The sequence below is a fragment of the Triticum aestivum genome, chromosome 2B (genome assembly GCF_018294505.1).
Source record: "Triticum aestivum cultivar Chinese Spring chromosome 2B, IWGSC CS RefSeq v2.1, whole genome shotgun sequence".
Classification (NCBI taxonomy): domain Eukaryota; kingdom Viridiplantae; phylum Streptophyta; class Magnoliopsida; order Poales; family Poaceae; genus Triticum; species Triticum aestivum.
In genome coordinates this window covers 46793908-46804934 of record NC_057798.1, presented here as the reverse complement: position 1 = coordinate 46804934, position 11027 = coordinate 46793908, and the positions used below count along the sequence as shown (strand labels likewise).

Below are 11027 nucleotides of genomic sequence, written 5' to 3'. Positions count from 1 at the left end.
AAGATAGCTAGGAGCAATACAGTGCAGTTGTATGAACAGGGCATGGAGGAGATGAAGGTTCTTAATGTTAAGGCATACAAATGGCTGCATGAGCTAGAACCACAAACTTGGGTTAAGGCTTTTCAAAGTGACTTGCCAAAATGTGATATTCTGCTTAACAACATTTGTGAAGTTTTCAACAGGTACATTTGTGAAGTTTGCCAAAATGCTTTTCAATGTAGTGAATTACCAATACTTACCATGGTTTGCTGTTAAATGCAGGTATATCCTGGAAGCAAGGGAACTACCAATACTGATCATGGTTGACAGGATTTACATGCAACTTATGACAAGGCATTACAACAAACAGCTGGAGTCAGATAAATGGCAAGGAGATGTATGTCCAAAGATCAGGAAGAAGGTTGAAAAGGTAACAGAATTTGCAAACACATGCTATGTGGAGGGATCAGGAGATGGCTTATTCCTAGCAGGTGATAGAGGAATGGATTACATAGTGGACATGCACAAGAAAACCTGCACATGTAGAAGAATGCAGAAAGCAGGCATTCCATGCTCTCATGTGGTAGCCTGCTGCAGGAATGATAGAGTTGATCCTTTGAACATGGTTGATCATTGCTACTCAAAACATGTGTTCAAGAAAGCATATGGCAATATTATCTATCCTTGTAGAGATAGGAGTGAATGGGAAGACTTACATGGGCCTCCAATAATGCCACCATTGTACCAGAAGCATGTTGGAAGGCCATGTACTACAAGGAGACAGGCACCTGGAGAGGTTGATCATAGGAGGGGAGGGAAGAAAATCACAAGGCATGGTGTCATTATGCATTGTTCTTTGTGGTGATGCAGATCACAACAGGAAGGGGTGCAAGACCTTGAAGGCTGGACTGCCACCACCTAATGTGCCTCCACCAAATGATCAACCATCTTCAAATGTGCCTCCTCCAAATGAAGGTAATGCTGGTGTCAATGTGCCTCCTCCAAATGAAGGTACTGCTGCTGTCAATGCCACTCCTCCAAATGAAGGTGTTGTTGGTGCCAATGTGACTCCTACAAATGTGGCTCCTGCATGTGGTGATCTCATGGTTGACAACATGATTGCCCAGGTACTACTGATCTCCTCATCAAATGTACATTCTTTGTACATGAATATCCTATTATTCTCATCAAATGTACATTCTTCGTAGATGCCAACAACAAGGGTTGTTGAACAAAGGCCAGTACCTGCTTCTGCTTTCCTTACTGCTGCCCAAGTGCTGCTCAACCAGAGTAATGGAAGCCAAGGGAGCCAAGCTAGTTCAAGCACCATAAGGCCAGGTGAGTTGGTACAGAAATTGGAGGCCATGAAGAATCAGAAAGATAGGGAAGTAGAGGAGAGGAAGAAGGCAATACTTGCATCTAGAAGAGAAGAGGAATTGAAGAGAGCTGCAGAGATAGCAAAAAGGAAACATGAGGTTGCACAGAGGAAAGCTGAGCTTGCAGAGAGAAGAAGGTTGGCTACATTGGAGAGAACTGCCAAGAAGAAAGAAGAAGCAGAATTGAACAAGAAGGTTCAAGCTGAGACAAGAAAAATTAGCCGGTTCTCATGGTTGAGGGTTGAAACTTAGCCGGTTTAGAGTTTATTTGGGTTGAATCTTATAGATAAACCAAAGAGATCAGAGCTATAATATGGTACTTACAGGGCTTCCAAACGCGGCCAGCAAGTCATGAACATGACAAACAAACGATTAAGATTACAACGGGGGAACACAAAGTCATTACTACAAGTTTTTGCAAACCTCACCGGAAGAAGGACAGCATGCCTGGAGCAAAATTATCCCAAAGCACCCCCAGGAAATGAACTCCATATAAGATGACAAGATAGCATAGTGCACAATGAACAAGAACCACGTAGTGAGCAACCAGTAGGGTCGCACATTCAAATTTAAGGAGAGATCGATTAGGCGTCTGCTGCTGAATGCGTCCTGAACTCTGACGGATCAAGGTATGACATATCAGTTCAAGACACCGCAACATATGAGTTCAGGCCTACCAAGTGCATCAGTGTAGCTACAGAGAAATTCTGCACGGCCTATCATATCGAGGGAGTTTTGCAAATGTTTCTTCACGCAATCTTGTAATGAACTGCAGACTGCACAATGCATATCTTACTAGGGATTACCAAAGTCCCCACAGAGTTCCTTCTCAAGTCAAGGAGATGAAAAGATTAAGTTTGCAGTTTGAGTTCACAAGATTCAGTAAATAACGTATCACTTTGTTTTCGGTGCTTTCAGTGGATATGGCAAGCAAAACGGATTACATGAGGACGAGGCGCTCACGTGACAGCGTGCCAGCCCAGGAAACTGTCACAAGATCAGCTTTTTATACTTTCCAAGAAACTAATAACAGAACTTCAGCATGTAAACTCTGGGCATGACATGATCCATGGTGGAATTGCGCCTAAAAGGCCGCGAAGCACCACTTTCCGAGGCAGTAAAACAGCACGCAGCCACAGATGCTAACCTCGGTTATGACAAATATACCTATGCTGCCATGTGTTCTGCAGTAAGGCTCTAGCTAGATCCACTGACCAACACAGTTGACATTTTTTTTTGACCGGAACGGCAGGTGCTCTGCCTTTTCATTTAAGGAGGGGGAAATACTTTACAGTAGTAGTGAAGCTACTAGGAAAAGCTGAAAAAAGAATAAAAGACCCAGTACAAGCAAGGCCTGCCTCAGCTGCCTGGCTGTACAGTTCAAAAGAAAAAAAAACTATTGCTCTCCCATGCCTCATCAAAGAGGCTGATCTCATCGTTAATCTTCGAACACACACAGGGTTCTTTTGCTGATTTCTGAAAACTCTTCGATTTCGCTCATTCCAGAGGTTCCATGCATGCCACGTAAGCTGAGAAGGTGCAATCATCAGTGCCCTGTCCTTTTTCCCTGAGAGGCAGGATCGTCTCCCACCAGGTCCCAAGTCCCAACAGAGGTTGAGTGCAGCTCTGCCTGGCTTGCCAGTGGTCTCGTATTTTGGTATGCAGTCTAGACCTGCTTGGCGAATATCAGGTGGTGGGCAGACTCAAGCACCTGATCACAAGTGGAGCAAGTATCCTGATGATCCAGCCTCTCACAAGCAGTCGATTTGCAGTCCAAAGTCTGTTCTGCAGCAGCGTCCAGACAAAGAATCTAATACTTGAAGATGGCAAAACTTGCTCCAAACTTGAGGCAAACCCTCATGCACCTTAACGACTCCGAGCTTTAGATAGCAAAGATGAGTAGGATTTACCAAACTGCACATCAGGGAATTAAAATCAGCAGATGTTGCAGATATCTGTAGGAGATGAAGATTATGTGCCTTTCGAAGCACATCTTAGCGCTTGCTCCGTGGCGCACCTCCCTCCTTTTCTGTCGAGAATAGAATCTCATTAAATTCACCAATGACCACCCACAGGAGATTAGATTGAGCATGCAAGTATTAGCTGGTACGTATGATCCCAACTCGGCTCCCCATACAATCCCTAAAGCCTTCATTCTCTTCCATTTGATTCCTCCACCATCACATTGATGACACTAAAAGTGGTAGTCCCGGAGTAGATCCTCACCTCCTTCTTCCAGACTAAAAGCAAACCACCTTTCCTTCCATCAAGGCTTGGCGCAACGATTTTGTAATCCATCCTCATTTTCCTTCTCAAGCTGCCCTATCCTCATCCAAATGCGTTTCAGACAGAAAAAACGCATCTGAATTATGTCACCTCTGGATGTCCAGAAGCAAAAGAACCGTCGGGGTTCCCAAGAGACCCCGACAGTTCCAACTTATTAGTTTAATTGCTCCAGGCGATCCTCCTCGGAGGAGGACGTCGATGATCGTTTGGTGCATCTGAGGAGGACGCCGATGGAACAACGTGGTAGTGTATTACTGGAATCATCTCATCTAAATTTAACGGATCATCTTTGAATGGTCCTTCCACACGCACACACACGATCGAACCTTCCGCACTTCGGGTGGGTAGGTGTTTCAGCAACACCCCCATAATCACCCCCATTGCTAGCAGCAAATGAAATCGGCAGCGTCGCACAATCAGGCGGCTTTGTGGGGAATCTTTATAATAAATCTGATCTTTTTGCAAAAAATAAACCCAGCTCATCTAAGAAGAACCGAAACGAACAACTTATATAGTTTTTTTTCGAAGAACAACTTATGTAGCTTTAGTGGTGTGCACGGGACACACGGGAAAACCACGTTTTGATTAAGTTCGACAACCCCCGACCCTATCAGGTGCACATTCCGTCCCCATGCCAATGATTTTCCTCACATTCCTGAGCCACGGCCTATAACTTCGGACTCGACGCCTCTCTCCGCCCACCCCATTAATCTCGCCTGCCACCTACGGTTTGGTCCCGCCATACATCACTGTTCCTACGACTCCTCATGTATACGCGATTTTTCAACTGCTAAAACCTGTCCCACGTCAGCATTTTTCCAAATCCCCACACCGGATCAAACGCACACGATACCGGCCACATGCCCGTGCATTGAATCGCCGTCCTCCATATTATACTTGTTCTGTTAGTATATAACATATTTGTAGAGCGGAGATAAAATATACCACTTTGTACCGCAAATCAACCACGAACGAGAGGTGGCGACCACCAAATCCCGCATTTTATATTAAACACTTGTACTTCTTGGTATCTAATTGCCACTGAATCTCAACCCTATTTTGAATCAATATAACATATGCCATACAATGATCAACACTATTTGTTTCAATTGTATCTAGCAATATTATTCACACAAACGAGTAGGTATGTAAAATAATCAAAATTTATTGTTATAAAATCACATGTCAATCTTTTAAAAATCTGGGATAAAATTAATCATGCAATTGTCTCCTTTTTGTTCAAATTTTAGTTTGAGGCATATTGTAGAATTGATTCAACTTATAACAAATCATAAACAAATGTAAAAAAGGTAATAAATTATGGTGTGTGTGTGTGTGTGTGTGTGTGTGTGTGTGTGTGTGTGTGCACGACATATATAAATATCTTCATAATGGATTCTACTTCATTAGTTAAACAAATATCCTAATATAGGTTCAGAAAATATGATTGTTAAACTTAGTAATTGTCCAACTGTTCTAGAGTGTACTACATCATTGATGGCGCACATTACCACACCTGTCTATTTTGCCTCTTATTTGTTAGGGATATAATGTACTCCCTCCGTCTCGTAATATAAGAGCGTTTTTTACACAGTATGGGACGGAGGGAGTAGTTTGTATGCATTTACTTCCATTGTTTGAAATATTATGCTACCTGACCTACAGGAAGTGATGCTTCATATAATTGTTGCCTTCACGATGGACGCCCTTTGGCTGTGATGCTGTAGCCGAATAGCGCTTCTGGCATTGCCTCGTGGCGCTGGCATGCAACATGCCTGCTGCTTATTACATGAACTAGAGAAAATAACACTGAAAGTAAAAGCAACCCTAAAACATTAGGAAAAACATGAACTACACGCAGGCAACCAGACCATAGCCAAACCAGGCCTAAAGAGCAAACATCAGTCTTTAAACTCACCAACCTATAGCCAAAGCCACCAGCACAAGTAATAGACAAACCTGGCTCTCTACACCACAGAAACAAGCCTAAGAAGGTCAATCCAGAGCACACACAGTAGAACAAGATCAAGCCAAAAAGAAGACAACACGTTCGGTAATTCCATTGACTCAAATGGACTTGATTAAATTACTTGATCCACAACAACTTCGTATACAAAACACACACCAAAATTACAAATCTTAATAAACCAATAGAGCCACACTGATCCATGTGTTCCTCACAACTGTTATTTTGTACTCTCACCTCTGCAGTGCAGATACTAAAATGCGCCATCGAATGGCAGAAGACCAAAATAATGCCCACGTCCCTCACTGATCATGAACCCAGTGATGAGATTTTAGTGCTGCACTGGACGGTGGTAGATCGGAGTCAGTGGTGACCGTTGTTGGAACTCGCCCACAGGATCGATCACATCAAGAGATCACAAAAAAAAAACACGCGAAAAACTTTTGCCAAAGGCACGTGTCGTACCTTTCTTTTCTCTCTTTATTTCTTTTCTGTTTTTCTCCACGGTACAAAGTTGCAGCCCTGTGTATATACGTAGAGCCACCACCGACCCAACACAATCCTAGACTTACACGGCTAACCAATCCTAGTCTAATAGAAACACTAACGTACCTAGTACTACTCTTGAACACGGACAGACCTAGTGCAACCCTGATTCCAACTACAACACGTTGTGCTAGCTTGTGCTAATTCTAACACCACGTGCAACCATGACTTATGTTTACAAACTCAAGATTACTCCTAACAACCGTGGTATCCACTGCCGCCGCTGCTGTAGGTGGCCGTGGGAGGGACGGGGTGGTAGTCCGGGTGGGGCTGCGACTTGGGCTGCGGCTTAGGCACGGGCCGTAGTCCGGGTGGGGCTGGGGCTAGGGCTCTGGCTTCGGTTGCACGGGCTTCTTGTGGTGGAAGTGCTCGATGATGTGCTTCTTGATCGGCCCGCACAGTGTCGCCGACCCACACCCTGGCGATGCCACCACGTTCTTCTTAGCCTACGCGACGACGCCGAAGTTGGTGCCCTTGGACACTGGCACGATCTTGGATGGCTCCTGTCCGAGGCACGACGCGTTGGAGGTGGCGTTGTGGCCTGTGGAGCTGAGCGATGCAGTCGGCGCCATGGAGGTCGGCGGCCAGGGGCACGCTAAAGGCGCCAGTGCCATCGAGGGCACCCACCGCCTTGCTCTCATAGTCACCGTAGACATTCTTGCACTTGATCACCACCTGAAGGCCTGAGGTACTTTCATGGCAGAATAACGGTGATCAGCGTCAACCCATCATGCATTGCCACACAATGGAGTTATGCCATGTCAATCACATCTTAGTTCAATTTTGATGTGTGTGTGAGTGTGTGTGTGTGTGGTGGGGGGTGGGGGGGGGGATCTTAACCTTCCTAATATATTAAAGTGAACATAGTATCGTAGAAGAAACATCGTTGTCATGGAAACTCACTCCTAAGGAAGTTATATGGACAAAAAAGGAAGTTATATGGACAAACTATGAGTTACTTTGGAATCTGTTGTATTACTTGATTTAAAATAACTTTGGTTAAAAAATCACATTGTATTACATATGTCAATAAAGACATACCTATCACTCGTACACTTGAGTGACACACGCTGATCCCCCCCCCCCCCACACACACACATAACTCTGTTATTATGAGGTGTTGAGTTAAGCATATGCGTAAAACATGGCAAAGAATGATAAGGAACCAAACGAGTCATGCAAGCGAGAGCAACATGAAACCGTGCGGATATCAATGTTGGGTGGGAGGGTGGTAGATGGTAATCACAGACTAGGGGTGTTCGCCACCGTAGTAGGTGGGCATGTGAGGGATGAAATGGTACTCTGGGTGGGATGTGGCTTGGGCTCCCACTTGGGTGACATGGGCTTCTTGTGGTGGAAGTTTTCACCTGCCTCCCCATACTTTTGTTCATGCACTATAGTCCACACGTACTTCAGTATCACCGAACATAGCATCCAAAGTGAACGATTTTGCTCGTGTTGAGCTTTCTATCTTGCATGTTCCTTGATCTTTTCACCTTAGTCGCCCAAGAACAACATTATCAAGTTGCTCATCATTGAGGTCCAAATGTTTCAGCATCTCCTCGATTCCTCTCTCTAACCACAGTCAGTTCGATAACTGGAGCTTCCAGGCGTTAGTCCTTAATTAAGGACATCTGCACAAAGACTTTCCAGTTGTCACCGGCAAGGTCAGGCCGGCGCCGATATGGGAGCGGTGACACCGACAATCCGGCGGCTCGTTCTGGTGGCTGTAGTGGTCGTTCGACCGTTAAGGGTCGTCGATGTAATTTTTATCATATATCTGGTGCTTTGTAATTCTACTTTTGGTGAACCTTTATAATAGATATGGATCCTTTTTGCCAAAGAAAAACTTTACCCCTGTAAATACATGTACCTGACTTGGAAGGTTTTCTCATGCCCTAGTTTTTTTTTTGAGCATCAATCTCATGCCCAAGTGGTATTGATCGTTTGGTGGTCTTCAACAATTCAAGCCAAATATGCACCCTTATGTACTTGAGCTGGACTGGACCATGGCCCAGTTCCCCTCCTGCTTAGGCTGAAAGAAGTCCAAATAGAACGGGCAGTATATATGAATGCATGATCCCTGGTAGCTGCAATTTTGTTTTTGACATGAATGCCATGAGTTGTCCATGACAGATCCATTTGCACACTTGCCTGAATCGCACTTGAGTTTCAATCCACAGATCTGAATAGTAGCTAAGAGTAATGATTGTTTTAGACAACTCCACCATGGCAAAACATTTTTCCATTAAAGAAGCCATCACACAATTTTGACTAAAAAATGAAAAAGAAAAACATAAAGCAAGCCTAAATCATTAGACAAAACATGAAGTAAAAGCAGGCAGCACACAGCAGAACGAGATCAAGCCAGAAGAAGCCAACATCTGCAGTAATTTCACTGACACAAATGGACTTGATTAAATCACTTGATCCACAATAACTTCTTATACAAAGCACACACCGAAATTATAATCATAAAAAAGCAATCGAAGCACACTAATCCATGCATGTGTTCCTCACAAAGTTTATTCTGAACTCTCAACTCTGCAGTGCAGATAGTAAAACGGGGCAGCGAATGGCAGAAGACCAAAGCAACGACCTCGATCACTCACTGAACCCGGTGATGAAATTTCAGTGTTGGGCCGGACGGTGGCAGGTCGGAGTTAGTGGTGTCCGTGGTATCCACCGCCACCGCCGCCGCCGCCGTAGGTGGGCGTGGGAGGGATGGGGTGGTAGTCCGGGTGGGGCTGCGGCTTCGGCTCAGGCTTGGGTACCGGGCCGTAGTCTGGGTGGGGCTGGGGCTTGGGCTCCGGCTTCGGTGGCACGGGCTTCTTGTGGTGGAAGTGCTCGATGATGTGCTTCTTGATCGGCCCGAGCAGGGTCGCCGACGCACACTCTGGCGATGCCAACACGTTGGTCTTGGCGCCGGCGACAACGCCGAAGGTGGTGCCCTCGGACACCGGCGCGATCTTGGATGGCTCCTGGCCGAGGCACGGCGTGTTGGAGGCAGCGCTGTGGAGCTGAGCGACGCAGTCGGCACCGTGGAGGTCGGCGGCCAGGGGCACGCTGAAGGCGCCGGTGCGGTCGACGGCACCCACCGCCTTGCTCTCGTAGTCGCCGTGGACGCTCTTGCACTTGATCGCCACCTGAAGACCTGGGGTACGTTCATGGCAGAACAATGGTGATAAGCGTCAACCCAGCAATGCCACACAATGGAGTAGCACATCAGCGCTTACCCTTGAAGGCTTCCTCGGCCTTCATGTTCTTCCTGGTGCAGTCGGCGCACTTGGCCATGCCGACGACGACGGACGCGGCCTCGGTGTTGGAGACGGCGATCAGCAGCAGGACGCCGAGGACGAGTGCTCTCGGAGCTGCCATGGCTGAACCCCTGAATCGAACTCCACTACTTGCCTGTGGGAAGTAAATAGCAATGGATGGATGGATGGATCGATGGATGGAACAGGCCACGCATAGCTGGCTTATATAGGCATCTGCATTGATCGGTCATCGATGATCAACGCAATTAGAGACAGACCAATTTGCGTTTGGCGCGCCGAAATTAAAGATGGCGAATTAAAACTCGGTTGATTCCAGAGTCCACTGCACGCATCGATCAACGATTTGATCCACGTCGTCGTCATTTGTTATTCGGTTGGTGATCCACTTTGCATTGGCTGGTGCTCGATCGCGTCCTTCTCGTACATACGTAGGTTCCACGCGGCACATGGATATGCATGCATGCATGCATGCAGCGTACGTACATACTCCTACCTTTTATTCTCTCTCTTCTTAAATATAAGTCTTTGAAGAGATTTCATACAGAGTAAAATGAGTGAATTTATACTCTAAAATGCATCTAGATATATCTGTAAATCTTTACAAAGACTTATATTTAGAAACAGAAGGAGTATCATCTACTCTAGTACGTAGTGGAGCCTTCGTAAGTCAGAGCGTAGTACGTAACTAATTTTCTGTTGAATCCCTTTCTGCGGGTGCGGTGCCCCTCCCGCTCATTTAATTGGCAAGGACGTGGCTAGGTGTAAGTGTCGACTGAAAAGAAAAAACGTTTGTCAGTCGATCTGTTTTGAGCCCTCCGATGCAAGATGAATGGCCAACATCATCTTCTCCGACTTCCTGCCGTCCTCATGTTCATCTCTTTTGAGCCGTCCAGAGCAATGCCTTCTTCACCTGACATAGGAGTGTTGGTAACTACTCCCTCCATTCCTAAATATTTGTCTTTTTAGAGATTTCAAATGAACTACCATATACTGATGTATATAGACATATTTTAGAGTGTAGATTCACTCATTTGACTTCATATGTAGTTATTGTTGAAATCTCTAAAAAGCCAAATATTTAGGAACGAAGGGAGTATCTTCTTAGGTAGTCTCTGGGATGCCACACATGGACGAAGAACAAATATGGATATAACTTAAGAGAACATACCATCACGTGTTTGGTGATAAGATTTGTATCCATTAGGCGAGTCACAAATGACACTCCAATGTAGATATTGTTTGGCGGTAGTGTGTCAAGGAGGGCGGCCAGACTTATAGTCTTCGAGCCTGATTCTTCTCTTGAAGACGTAAGAATGAAATGGGTCATCATCGTTCGAATCGGTGAGATAGACAACCTGCATTGTGGGAACTGGTCATGTCAAGGAAAAACATATCATCTCTCCACCGGTTAGACCGTTCTGTGTAATGAGCTGAACCCATCATTCGCCTCCCATACGGGTCCTTGTCCGTGCTTTCTGCAGTTCAATGATGTAAGTGTTGGAATTTGCTACTGGGCTTGGCCCAAAGCCTAACTAAAATTTTGAAATTCTCTTGACCCATTCATGCACACATGTGAGTGGTGTGAGTGAGACCAAA

The 11027-nt window shown here is 45.5% G+C and overlaps 1 protein-coding gene across 1 annotated transcript; it reads right to left on the bottom strand.

The window, feature by feature from the left end:
• Window positions 1-8546: 8546 nt before the first annotated feature.
• On the bottom strand, window positions 8547-9626 carry LOC123040313 (proline-rich protein 4-like). Its single transcript, XM_044463198.1, has 2 exons — window positions 9390-9626; window positions 8547-9307 (listed from the first exon to the last, which is right to left on the bottom strand). Exons 1-2 carry the CDS (start codon window positions 9529-9531, stop codon window positions 8817-8819), a joined length of 633 nt encoding a protein of 210 aa, XP_044319133.1. The 5' UTR covers window positions 9532-9626; the 3' UTR covers window positions 8547-8816.
• Window positions 9627-11027: the final 1401 nt, after the last annotated feature.

Coding starts and splice junctions, on each gene's coding strand:
- LOC123040313 (XM_044463198.1), bottom strand. CDS start 9,531: ATGGCAGCTCCGAGAGCACTCGTCCTCGGCGTCCTGCTGCTGATCGCC. Junction 9,308..9,389: donor GGCCGAGGAAGCCTTCAAGG/GTAAGCGCTGAT, acceptor AACGTACCCCAG/GTCTTCAGGTGGCGATCAAG.